The sequence below is a fragment of the Periophthalmus magnuspinnatus genome, chromosome 17 (genome assembly GCF_009829125.3).
Source record: "Periophthalmus magnuspinnatus isolate fPerMag1 chromosome 17, fPerMag1.2.pri, whole genome shotgun sequence".
NCBI classification, from domain to species: domain Eukaryota; kingdom Metazoa; phylum Chordata; class Actinopteri; order Gobiiformes; family Gobiidae; genus Periophthalmus; species Periophthalmus magnuspinnatus.
The window spans coordinates 15,054,954-15,069,011 of NC_047142.1; the positions used below are offsets into that span (position 1 = coordinate 15,054,954).

General features: G+C 39.3%; 1 protein-coding gene across 1 annotated transcript in view; it reads left to right on the forward strand.

The window, feature by feature from the left end:
• The window catches only part of st6galnac3 (ST6 (alpha-N-acetyl-neuraminyl-2,3-beta-galactosyl-1,3)-N-acetylgalactosaminide alpha-2,6-sialyltransferase 3), a 136,742-nt gene that overhangs the window by 56,739 nt on the left and 65,945 nt on the right, over positions 1 to 14,058 (forward strand). Inside the window, exon 3 of the mRNA XM_033983136.2 lies at positions 5,458 to 5,867. Coding sequence (XP_033839027.1) covers positions 5,458 to 5,867 — 410 coding nt within the window. The remainder of the gene's footprint in view (positions 1 to 5,457; positions 5,868 to 14,058) is intronic.

Here is a 14,058-nt window from a genome sequence, read left to right on the forward strand (position 1 = left end):
CATGCTTTTGTTTTGACATCTAAATCCTCTTCAGGGATATTTTTAATCGGGGGAACTTTATAACACGGTAGAAAACTCCAAAAAGTCGATTTTGCATAATAACCCCTCTTTAAAGACATATTTTTCATGTATTTCCATCTTTTGAGCAGAAATTGATTCAGGAACATTTACATAGATCCGACCGAGGCAGAGTCAAGGTCGGTACAACCTCATTGACAAAACGTTTCTTTTCACATGAAGCAATCTCCCAAAACTCTGCTGAGAATTTCATCAAATCTAAACGTAACTTTAGCTTTGAAAAGAGAAATAGTCAAGGTTTATTTAAGAAATTCTGTTTGAATTTGAGTCCATAAAGCTTTAATGAAAAGTTAGTGTAGATATGGAAGACAGCGGTTAATTGTCTTGCTTGAGGATGCAACAACAGTGCACTGAAGTAAGCTTTCAAACACTCATCTACTGGTCGGTCGGCAAATGCTGTACCTAGGGAGCCACGATACTGCAAACTCAATTTACTCTGGATTGTGTGTGTGTGTGTATAGGACATGGCAATTTCAGGATAGAATTTCCCCTTTGCATATACCCACCTGATTCATGCATGCTTGAGTAATCTTTTTTCTCCTGTATTCAAGACGCCATTTCTCTGATTTTTCCATTTCCACCACCACCGGTACACACCCACTGCTCTGTACATCGTTCTCCAATTTTATTTTCTTAATCTGTGATATACATAGGATTCGGCAGTGTGTGCAAATAAAAAAATAAAAAAAGTGATCTGCAGAGAAAGACATTTACAGTGATGTCGGCTCCTATTGGGCTCCGCAGTTTTCTTTAGCATCAAGATTCAATTTACAGTACACACAGTGATACTAGCTGTTTGCGTTGTTATTATGTACATTACGGACACTGATTACAGTCCACATCCCCGTGCACTAATGGAGGAAATAACACCATAGATCACATTTGAATCAAAATGTCAATATGCGTGGTAGAAATGAGGACATCACACATCCTGCTCATGTCCTGGGTGAACGAGATAATTACTTGCTTGCTTTTATTCTGTACAAAACCCGCCAACTGTATACATAGATTGATGCGAAACTAGGACTGTTTTCATAGCAATTAACAACTAAAAACAAAATAATGTATCTTTTGAATGGAAAAAAGTCTTCAAAATGTGGCATATAACATAAAGCTGAAACCCATGAACAGAAGTGGGTAAGTTACATTTACTCTGTTACATTTATTTTAGTAACTTTTTTAATTCCTACTTGAGTTTTTTTTTTTTTAATCAAAAAGGTTTTAGTTTTCTTCCCACTGTGAGTAAATCTACAAGTGACAAAAGCTTCACGTTGACAATATGAAATGAATATTTGAACATTTGTGTTTCTTGCACCGCTCCTTCAGATATGATTTAATTTGTCTCATTTTTGTGTTTATCCTTTGAAAATACCAGATTTTGTGCGTTATTTAATCTTATATTCTTCTAATTTTAAGTTACTCTTACTTGACCACTACTTTATATTTCTTCTTGAGTGATATTGTTGTGAAGTAACTCGAGTAAAGGTTTTGGATGCTTGACTCATGAATAAGTCTCTATAAACGTCTCCTGCACAAATTTAATGACAAGAAAATTAGGGCTGCAAGATTAATCACGATCAAAATGAAATCAGTTTGCTGCAGCGTTGTAAATACCACCATTTCCTACACAAACAACAGAATATATTTTTCTGCATAAAAACCGCTAACCCTGTAGTTTAGATCTGTGCAGACATGTTCTGAAATGTGCTTCTTGTATTGTTTGTCAGTTCATATTTCAGTGTTTTTTTTAATCTTCTGGACACGTTTAAAATGTGAAGTTTGAACAGAGTCCCATAATGAAAACATCTATTGTAATCTCAATGCACAGAAAAATTGCAGTCACACATCTTTCCCAAATCGTTCAGCCATACAGGAAATACAATGGATCAAAGCGTATGAAGCAAATAGGGTTCTCAAAAGTATCAATAATCTGATACTAAAACTAGTATTGAAACTAGATACTAGGTTTGAGCAGGTATCAATACTGAAAGATTCACAGGACAGAAATGAACCTTTCCTGAATAGTTTTAGAATGATCTTGAGCTGTATCAGAACAAGTATAAAAGCACATAGACTAGTATAAACCCATGGACCACTACGGAAACTACCTGGACGACTGAGGGATTACACAGATAAAAAGTCACAAATATTTAATGCTGAAAATCACATTCCATTGCCTAATAAATTGTGTTTTTTTAGTATCTTTTTGGTATCAGAATCAGTACCAAGTCTATTTGTTAGTATCAGAATAGAGTTTGACATTTTAGTATTGTAAAAGCAGATGTTGTAGTTGCCAGATGTGGTGCAGTGGGACATGTGATCTGGAGCGGACTGAGAGGGACTGAGGGATACTGTTTTTATCTGACCTCCAAACATCTGGGAAAAGCTCAAAATACATTCAAGCCAATGGGACTGGGGACTTTAACTGTTCTCTTTCATAAGCTATTTACTTAACACTACTGCTATTACTGCATTTGGTTGTTCACATGTGCTGTTGTGCCATTAGACAGATTAAAGCTACAGTCTATAACTTTTTTGTCCAAAAATAGACAAAACTAAAAGCATCTTTTTTAATTATGTATGTTTTTATAGCCCTAAAAAACATACAAAAACATGTGTCCTTACTGTGAGCGGGCTTGCATCTCCACAAACCTGACTCTTATGGCCTGGAGGAGGGCTTTCTTTTGCTCGTTATGTGCAATGTTCCTTTGGCTATAATAATTCATGGCATAAAACTTATCTATGTCCATGGAGAATGTTCCGAAGTATGGATTTAATTTTCTTCATGCAGTTGAATTTCCACCCCCAGACTACATACAATTACAACATTTTAATTTAAACCATAAATTTAACCAAACCTGTTAAATATGTGAGCATAATGGCTCTATACATGCCTGTTAAAAGCCTTTAAAGTCATGGTTCATGCCTGTGACTGTGAGCAGTGGGAGCTCCAACACAAATCTAAGATGAAAATCCATTCTTTACTTTTAAAGTGCATTTTTCAACATATGCATTATTTTAAGTGGCTGTCGTCGACACACATGAAATAATAACAGCATTTTAAAGGTCATATTTAATACAGATGGATGCAGCCAACATTAACACTGTGCAAATTGAGATTTGTTAATACAGTGAGTTCTAGTCACTTATAGAAATGACCATGTTCAACATTTGTGAATTTACATTTTTTTTATTCAACAGGACAATGTACAGTCACATAATGCTCAAGGACAGAAATGCTTATATCAGACTGTTGCTCAGGAAGCGTATATCCATCTGCAATTCTTTAAAAAAGGGAAGAGGTGGAGGGAGACACAGAGCATAAGGTTGTCAAAAGTATTGAAAATCAGATACTAATCGATATTAAAACTAAACTGAAAACTGAAACATTCAGTAATGACCCTTTCCTGAATATCTTTAGAATGATCTTGAGCTGTAAGTATAAGACCACATAGACTGATATACGCTCATGGACCACTATGTAACCTAGCTGGGTATTGAGTATTGAGTCTATCCCTTAGTATCAAAATCAAGTTTGAAATTGCCTGTATGCACTGTGCGTACTGTACATTTCCCCATTGAATCCAAATAGATCTCCCAAGTTACACTGAGCAGCATGACAGTGATTATTGACCAAATTGTTCATCCCTTTAGTGAAGGCAAGGCTGTAAAACTATTCAAATCTGCCTTTTTCTAACATTGGTTACACAGTGGACATTGATAAGCACTGGGTTTCCTTCCTATCCCAGTGCGCAAAAGACAGCGCCACCATGAGCTTGTTTTAAATGTGCCTGTACAGTGAGACTTCTCCCGATGTCACCCAAACACCAGTCCAGTGGATGCCCTGGATGGCTTGGATGCCTAACTCTATAAAACAAGTGCGCACATTAAATAACCAGTCTATGTCTCTCGCTCCCCGCTCTCCCTCTCTCTCTCTCTGTCAATCATCTCAGTCACTAATGCGGCTTGACTATAACAAATGTGTTCAGGGCTGTCAGGATGTGTACTCCGCCCCGTGTAATCTAATGTTTTAATTCCCTCTGCGCAGAGTGGGAAATCCTAAACATAAGGAGCTGATGTAAACCAGTAGTGTGCAGTGACTTTTATGGGTAAACAAGAAGACTTGGGGTGGACAATTTAGTTGATTAGTATATTTAGACAATTTGTATATTTATTTTACCGGTATATGTGTGTGTGCATATATATATATATATATATATATATATATATATATATATATATATATATATATATATATATATATATATATATATATATATATATATATATATATATATATATATATATATATATATATATATATATATATACACATATATATATATATATATATATATATATATACATATATATACATATATATACTCATATACATATTTATTATTATATTTTTTTATTATTTTTTTATTTATTACAGATTTGTAATGCACTTACTACACTAAATGTACATTCATGAAGAGATACTAACAACAGTGCACTGGTCAGACAGATGTACTGGTCAGTCGCACTTATAATAAAGTCTCATATGTCACAAACGTCACCTTAAACACGGCCCTGTGTTAGAACAGTGCACTCACACTCACCTCACAGGTGCAAATCAAAGCCACATCTTTCCTGAAGAAACATCCTGCATTTCCCTGAAGCGGAGCAGGTCCAAAACCGCCACATTTTCCTCCACACGTGTAATAGTCCCGGTATTCCACTAATGATGTTGCTTCTTCATAAACACACAGGTCACAGACGAGGTAGCTGCCCCAGCCGCTGTCACTCCACTGCTCTGTAAATTGCCTGTCTGTAACTAACATCTAATCACTAGAAATGTCAAGCTATTTTCAGTCAGTTGTGTTGAAAGTTGGCGCTGTTGATTACTCCTACTGCACATGCGCACTCATTATGGCGCAGCATGGCCTCCGTAGCACAGGACAACAACACAAATTAATGAACAGTTTGGAGCCGGGAGTACTAAAGGACACCGTGACTTCAATCATGCTTCAAACTGGCAGAAGTAAAGGAAAAACTGGATTATTTGGATATAATTTGTGACTATTTAATTATAATACTTCTAACACACAATTATTTTAGATTTTCTTCTTTACCGCACGGTGTTAATGTAAACTTATCCAGTAAACTGACTGAACAGTGGTTCTTAAGGTGAAACAGAGAGCAGAACACAGACGAGGGGGAAAACATGGTAGAAACAAGCACGAGGAAGGGCATCAAAATGGAGGGGGAAACAGGGAACACGTTCAAATAGACCTATATGGCTATTATGTGCGTTCCTTTCCAAAAAAATCATTTGTGACAACACTAATAGGTATTATTTTTACTGTAACCCCCTTGTCTCTTCTCTCATTGCAGCCTCTGAAGCTCCACTGTGAGCTGTGCAGTGTTGTCTCGAGCTCGGGTCAAATGCTGGGTCAGGGTCTGGGCGCACAGATCGACCGCTCTCCCTGTATCTGGAGGATGAACAGCGCCCCCACCCGCGGCTTCGAGAACGACGTGGGACACAAGACTACCTTACGAGTGGTGTCTCATACGAGCGTCCCCCTGATTTTGCAGAAGCCCCAGTACTTCTTTGGACAGTCGAATGATACGGTGTACGTGGTGTGGGGCCCGTTGAGGAATATGAGGAAAGACGGGAATGGGATTGTGTATAACATGCTGAAACGAGCCGCAGAGAATTACCCACAAGCACAGATCTACGTGACCACTGAAGAAAGGATGAACTACTGTGATATGGTCTTCAAGAAGGAGACGGGAAAAGACAGGTAGGAAATCTAGGTACTAACTAAAGTATGCTGGTTCAGGTAGCGGTTTAATGATATTGGTTCCTGGTTGGGCCTTTAATTGGATTGGAAGACTATTTGAAGGTTGATTGCGTGCTAGAACATCTCATAATGGTTGATACAAAAGGTTTATGCAAAGCTGTTTTGTAGTTGTTTGAAGGACAAGAACAGTTGCATAACACAATTGGATCTCTTGTGTAATCATGTAATTGTATAAAAAAGTGCCATTTTCCGTCCCTACACTGGTAATACTGGGAATTGCAGATACTTCAGGTGAAAGTAAAGTACTGCTATCAGAACTGAGAAAACTGGAATGGTGCATCCCTAGTCATCAGTTATCACCAATATTGGAGCATTTCAGGTATTGGTGTTGGTTTGGTATTGAAAATGTTGCCGATATTGGGCACTGATTTTTGTTCTGCGCTGCCCTAGCAAATATTTTTTTTAGTTCTAGACTTAGTTTTGCCCAGGTTTATATAATTAGGGAGGGGAAATGACGCTCCTTCAGATATGATTTAGTTTGCCCCATTTTGAAAATACCACATTTGTGCATTATTTAATATTTTGTCCTTCCAATTGCATTAACTTAAACTTATAAATCAGATGTTATGTCAGTTTTAAGTTCTTTTTCTTACTTACTTAGTTGCTTCTTACTTACTCGTTTAGTTACTTGTTGCTTACTTCTTACTTACTTACTTACTTACTTACTTACTCACTTAGTTACTTCTTACTTACTTAGTTACTTCTTATTTACTTACTTACTTACTTACTTACTCACTTAGTTACTTCTTACTTACTTAGTTACTTCTTATTTACTTACTTACTTACTTACTTACTCACTTAGTTACTTCTTACTTACTTACTCACTTAGTTACTTCTTACTTACTTAGTTACTTCTTATTTACTTACTTACTTACTTACTTACTCACTTAGTTACTTCTTACTTACTTACTTCTTACTTACTCATTTAGTTACTTCTTACTTACTTACTCACTTAGTTACTTCTTACTTACTTAGTTACTTCTTATTTACTTACTTACTTACTTACTTACTCACTTAGTTACTTCTTACTTACTTAGTTACTTCTTATTTACTTACTTACTTACTTACTCACTTAGTTACTTCTTACTTACTTACTTCTTACTTACTCATTTAGTTACTTCTTACTTACTTACTTACTCACTTAGTTACTTCTTACTTACTTAGTTACTTCTTATTTACTTACTTACTTACTTACTTACTCACTTAGTTACTTCTTACTTACTTACTTCTTACTTACTCATTTAGTTACTTCTTACTTACTTACTTCTTACTTACTCATTTAGTTACTTCTTACTTACTTACTCACTTACTTCTTAATACTTACTTCTTACTTACTTAGTTACTTACTTACTCACTTACTTCTTACTTACTTAAGTTACTTACTTACTCAGTTACTTCTTACTTACTTACTTCTTACTTACTTAGTTACTTACTTACTTCTTACTTACTCATTTAGTTACTTCTTACTTACTTAGTTACTTCTTACTTAATTACTTCCTACTTACTCATTTAGTTACTTCTTACTTACTTACTTAGTTACTTCTTACTTAGTTACTTCCTACTTACTCATTTAGTTGCTTCATACTTACTTACTTACTTACTTACTTACTTCTTATTTTTACTTGACTAATTTCTTGGACGACTACTTGAGTAATATTATTTTGAAGTAACGTTATTCTTACTTGAGTACACTTTTTGGTTACTCTACCACCGCTGCTAAAATCACGCAGCCCTAACTCAAACTCCACGTAATATTATTCCTACATTTTCCCTCCCTTGTCCCAGCATCTCCCTCTCTGCGGCAGCAGGAGCAGACAGCTCGGTGTATTTATTTGTTTTTAGCTCTCTTTCCGTCCTCTGCGCGTTGTATTTTTCACTCTGATAGATCCGTGCCGCACTTTTTTGACATTCACGATTCTCCTCACTCACTCGTAATATCGACTGGTCCATTCTCATGCTGCTGTGTGCACTGTGGCCCCTCCATCAACCACCGCAAAAGTCCACATATCTTATATACAACCGAATATGTTCAGTGGCTTCAGAGACAAATCTAACAGTGGTTTTTCAAACAAGTATAGTGTGGGTGAGTGTAGGGTTTATTATTATTATTTTTTTACATGACGGTTCAGTTCAAAGTGTATATTTTAAAGACCGCAAGCATTAATATTGGAGTTAAGGTTGAAATATGAACTGCTAATACGAGAATTAGTAAATACCATTGTTTAACAGTAGAGCGCTATGGCCGCAGTACGTAGCCTGGTCATAATCCGTCTGAATGCACTGTTTTCATGTGTGTGCCACTGCTGACTAGACATGGGACGATACTGACATTTGGTGTCACGATTATCATGGCCAAAACAAGTGCGGTTAGCGATAATAATTATAATTTTAAACTAATGAATAGGTTCAATATTTAAACAACTGTTATAGCACTGTACATTGTTATAAGTGACAACAACAGTACATTGGTGTTCATGTTTGTATACATTATAACGTGCAGTGTTTGTTTTTTTTTAATTTTTTTTACAATTCACCATGTGCCAGATATTCTTTGCTCTTAATAAAGATTGAATTGAACAATAATCTAGAAAAGATCATCATGGATATGTGTGTGTAATCCTTCAGACATCCAGGAATGATCCATAATAAAAGGAAAAATTCAAATCTGTCAGTTGGACAAAAAGTTGTAGGAGTGAAGACGTTTCGCTGCTAATTCAAGCCGCTTCTTCAGTTCTGGTCAGATTACAGGTGGACACTGGCTTATATCTGTCTGAAGGGAGGAGCTAATTACACTGAAACTAACACACCTATTGTTTAGAGTTTCTGTTTGTTGGCTAGGACTAATGAGAGCAGCGAAATGTCTTCACTCCTATAACATTTTGTCCAGTTGACAGATTAGAATTATTATCTTTCTTTACATTCTGGTGATATAAAGACAATTATCTTTGTTGGCGATTATCACGATTATAGAAAAGTCCCACCAATGCTGATGCTGTCCTGCTCAGATGAAGCCAAATCCCCTGCTGTGCCACAGGGAACACGTGCTTTTGTCCCGCAATCGTCTTTTCTCACCGTGTAAACAAGAACAATAAGCCCTGACGCATTAGTTTTAAACAAACATGACCTATACAACAAATTCAGGTTGTAACTCCAGCAAATTCCAAACTTTTAGACATCCGTGTTGTTGTTTCTTCCTCTTAATCCACTCCGGGGTTGTCTCTTTCTCTGTTCTTTTGCCAAAAGTCCTCCACAAAATAAAAAGAGCGGCGATACACTGCTGTTTCTTTGTCACTGTTATGACTGCGCAGCATATGATCACGCAGCATCATATTCAGGTTTACTTTACCCAAAGTTTAACCTTCAGAAAAACAGTTTATTGCAGAAATTATTCAATAAAGTAAAAATGTAAATGTTATAAATAGAGAATGTGTACTTTTAGAATTTGTTTATTTTGATCTTATCTTTGGTAGGAATGGGCCTAGTTTTGCTCAGGGCAGATCCAGCAACCAATGGGCCTTCTTGCAATTCCCTGACGCTGCTATTGCACCCATAGCACCATGACTTGACCATTAAAACATAGTACTTTCTTTTATATTACCATGTGGCCTTATATCTGTGTAATCCCTCAGTCGTCCAGGTAGTTTCAATAGTGGTGCATGAGCTTGTACTAGTTTGTGTGTCTTATTCTTGTTCTGATACAGCTCGAAATCATTCTAAAGCTATTCAGGAAACGTTCATTTCTGTTTGGTTCTTGCTTAACTGAGTATATAGTTTTAGTATCGATTAGTATTTGACTTTCGATACTTTTCACAACCCTAATGGAGACGCAGGGACATTTAGTTACTTGCAGAAATTATATGACCTAAATAACTGTATTAGAATTTGCAGTACCACAATTTCCTTAACAAACAACATCTGCCTCATAAAAACTTCTAACCCTGTAGTTTAGATCTGTACAAACATGTCCTGAAATGTAATTCTTGTATTAGTTTGTCAGTTCATATTTCAGTCTTCTTGTCAATAATCCTGGCCATGTTTAAAATTTGAACTTTGAATAGAATCCTATGATTAAAACAAACGAACAACTAGATATTTCTCACAAATTGTGCAGCCCTAGCGTAGAGCTTATTGACAAAAACACAGCTTATATTTGACTTGAGCTTGGTCCTTTTGTGTGGAAATGCCAGTTAATGAGGCGTTGATGTATAAATGGGCCGGATGTGGTCGGTCTGACAGCAGCTTGGCGCAAAGTGCTAATGCTAACGGACGCTAAAGATCGCAAAGGTTAAGAGGTAGTTTGGCTGTGATATTTTAGCGCGCATTAAGCCGCCTGTGCAGGAGGAAGTATACGCCGACACGCAGCCTGGTAATTCACATAAGCAACAAGCACCATGACATTTATAGTCTAATGAGCTGTGTTCAGTCAGGTTTACTGCAGGATCTGTTGTGCTGAAGGAAGACTGTGGAAGAACTGACTTTTCAACTTGTATTCTTTGTATCTAAGGAAAAAATATTTAGTAGTATATTCGTCAGATTTCAAGCTAACTGTGGGAACCCTGCCCTGCATTGTAAAGCGTCTTTGGGTGTCTTGAAATAGTCATATAAATCCAGTGCACTATTATTATTATTAATGAAAGTAGCATTGTGTTGGAGAGACTCTATTCCGTTGTCCATAGTGAGATCCCTACGCTCCTATCTGCAGCATGTGTCCTCACCTCATTCACTTGTGAAAAGGATTAACATATGCACTAATAGGCACAGCCACAAGACCTTTTGTCCGCTCTTCTTTCACAGCGCCGAGGTGAACACTGGCTGTGATGTGGGCGGCCGTGTTGGGGTGGTAGAGGTTCACAAAGCGCACAGGATAATAGCCAAAAGGGACAATCTCATTATAGCAGTTCCAGGCCTTTTCTTTACTGATTGGAAACAGAGACCCAACTGTGAAGCTTCTGGTGTGGTGTGAAATCTAGTCTACCAGAAGAGAGGATGGAAGGTTACTGCAGGTTTGAAGGGTATGGAGAGTATGGAGGGTATGGAGAGTATAGAGAGTATAGAGAGTATGGAGGGTATAGAGAGTATGGAGGGTTTGGAGAGTATAGAGAGAATGGAGAGTATAGAGAGTATGGAGGATATATAGGGTATGGAGGGTTTGGAGAGTATAGAGAGAATGGAAAGTGTGGAGGGTATGGACAGTATGGACGGTATGGAGAGTATGGAGAGTATAGAGAGTATGGAGAGTATGGATAGTATAGAGTGTATGGAGAGTATGGAAAGTATGGACAGTATGGACAGTATGGACGGTATGGAGAGTATGGAGAGTATAGAGAGTATGGAGAGTATGGAGGATATGGAGAGTATAGAGAGTATGGACAGTATGGAGGGTATGGAGAGTATGGACGGTATGGAGAGTATGGAGGATATGGAGAGTATAGAGAGTATGGACAGTATGGAGGGTATGGAGAGTATGGATGGTATGGAGAGTATGGAGAGTATAGAGAGTATGGAGAGTATGGACGGTATGGAGAGTATGGAGAGTATGGAGGATATGGAGAGTATGGAGAGTATAGAGAGTATGGAGAGTATGGAGGTTATGGAGAGTATAGACAGTATGTAAAGTATGGACAGTATGGAGAGTATGGACGATATGGAGAGTATGGAGAGTATGGAGGATATGGAGAGTATGGAGAGTATAGAGAGTATGGAGAGTATGGAGGTTATGGAGAGTATAGACAGTATGTAAAGTATGGACAGTATGGAGAGTATGGACGATATGGAGAGTATAGAGAGTATGGAGAGTATGGAGGTCCATACCCCCCATAGTCTCCATACTCCTTTGTTTCACATGCGTCACTGAAAAACAAATCAGATTGTACAATCATGTTTGGAAAGGCTTGAGATGCAGCAGAGGACATGGGGACCAGACTGATATCAATCTGAAGAAAAAATACAGAGAGATCATTTTGGATTTGCCAGGCAAGAATATTACTATTATTTATACAGACTTTCTCACCAACCAGCCACGCATGGTTCCAGTCTATTTCATTATAAGTGGAATACGAGTGAAATGTTGCCACGTCTCTACGTGTGGTTTGAATACTAACGCCGTTATAGTTAAGCACCGTTATTCCCAACACTGGTGGTCAATAAAAATGAACGAGGATGCTCCCCGCGCCTCCAGTATTGTGTCATCCTGAATAGAGACCACACTATAGGAAGCACTTTGTTCAAGATGTCCTATTTTGAACCCGCGCTCTCTCTATACCCTCCATTCTCTTTACTCCTCTCACTCTCTTTCACTCTACATCATCTGCTTTTCTTTCCTCCCATCCCTCTCTCCTACTCTCCCCCTGAATCTCTCCTGCTTTCTCTCCCTTCCTCTTTGTCTACTCCTTATCTCCATTTTACACTCTTACTCTCCTTCATTCCCTCTCTCTCTGCTCTTCCTCACTCCTTCTCTCACTCCCTCATTTCTCCCTTTCTCTTTCTCCCCTCTCTCATTCTCTCCTCCTCTCTGTACCTCCCTCACTCCTCTCCCTCTCTCTCGCTCCCTTTTTTGTCCCCCCCCCTCTCCTTCCCTCACCCCCCCGATTCCTCTCTCTTCTAAACCTCTCTCTTTCTCTCCTCTCTCCCTCTTTCTCACCCCCCTCTCCCTCTCCTCTCTGTCCCTTCATGCTGGGGACACACACTTGGGTCAGTGCCGTGCGGGTGGCTTGTGCTATAAAGTGACAAAGTGATTTAGGAGCTGCACCGGAGAGAGGGGCCTTATCTCTATACTGCTATAAGGGAGGGCCAACCTGATACTGTCCCAGAGAGGAGAGGGGGAGAGAGGAGGGAGGAGAGGAAGGGAGGGAGAACAAGAGAGAGGGGGGAGGGAGGGGAGGGAGGAGGGGGAGGAAGAGAGGAGAGGTGTGGGAGGGGTGGAAGAGCGGGGAGAGAGGGCAGGAGAGAGGGGAGGAAGAGAGGGGTAGGAGGGGAGAAAGAGAGGAGAGAGCGGGGATGGGGAGGAAGAAAGGAGAGAAGGGGAGGAAGAAGAGAGAGGGGAGGGAGGAGAGGTGGAGGGAGAGAGGGAAGGGAGGAAAGGAGAGAGAGGGGAGGGAGAGATGAGGGAGAGGAGAGGGAAAGGCCAGGGGAGGAAGAGAGGAGAGAAAGAAGATGAGGAGAGAGGGGGGAGGAGAGAAAATGGAGGAGAGCAGGGGTAGTAGGGAGAGGGGAGTGTGGAGAGAGGGGGGAGAGGGAGTGAGGGGATGAAGAGAGAAGGGAGGAGAGGTGGAGGGCAAGAGGGGAGGAAGGAGAGGAAAGTGAGGGGAAGAAGAGATGAGCCTTACCTATATACAGCTACACGGAGGTCCAGCCTGATACGACTGGCACTAAAGGTAGCGAGTACTGTCCTAGGGGTGAGAGGAGAGGGAAACAGCCCTATAAATGTGGTGCATGCCTGAGTGGTTGTTGGTGATCAGACCAGCCGCCTCCATCAGTCTGCCACGGGGCGGATCTGGCTGCAGAAGTGGCCTTCCATCACTAAGTATGAAGAGTGAGTTTGCACACTGTCACCTGTGGTCCCTGAGTCTCACAGCTACACCAAATATTTGAGTAAAGGCAATACTTTTTTTTTTTTTTTCACGTAACCTTTACATGTTATGTTTTACAGTGCAGTTTCTTGTTCCCCTTGTTTCTCTGTGTCATGATGATGAGCAGCAGAACTTAAAATGAGTCAGCGGCCTCTATACCATAACAGTTATATCTGTACAAACTGTCTAGTTAATTTTAAAAAGTCTTTATTAAGATGTGTCTAACCTGTCAAACTGCACTGAGTCACACCTACTCCCCTGTCAGGAAAATGATCTCTCTTTTCCTTCTTCTCTCTATCTGCCCCCCACTCCCCCCCCTCTCTCTTATTGTTCCCCTCCTCTCTTTCTTCCCCCCTTTTACCTTCACTCCTCCTCTGTCTTTTTACTTTACCTCTCTCAACCTCTCTCTCGTTCTCTCTTCCTTTCCTCTCTTTCTCGGTCTCTCCCTTTCTCTGTTTTTCTTTCTTTTCCTCTCTCCTCTCCTATTTTTCTCTTCCCTGTCCTCTCGTCTCTCCTCCTCCCTCTCCCCTCTCTGCCACTCTATTCCCTCCTCCCCTTCTCTC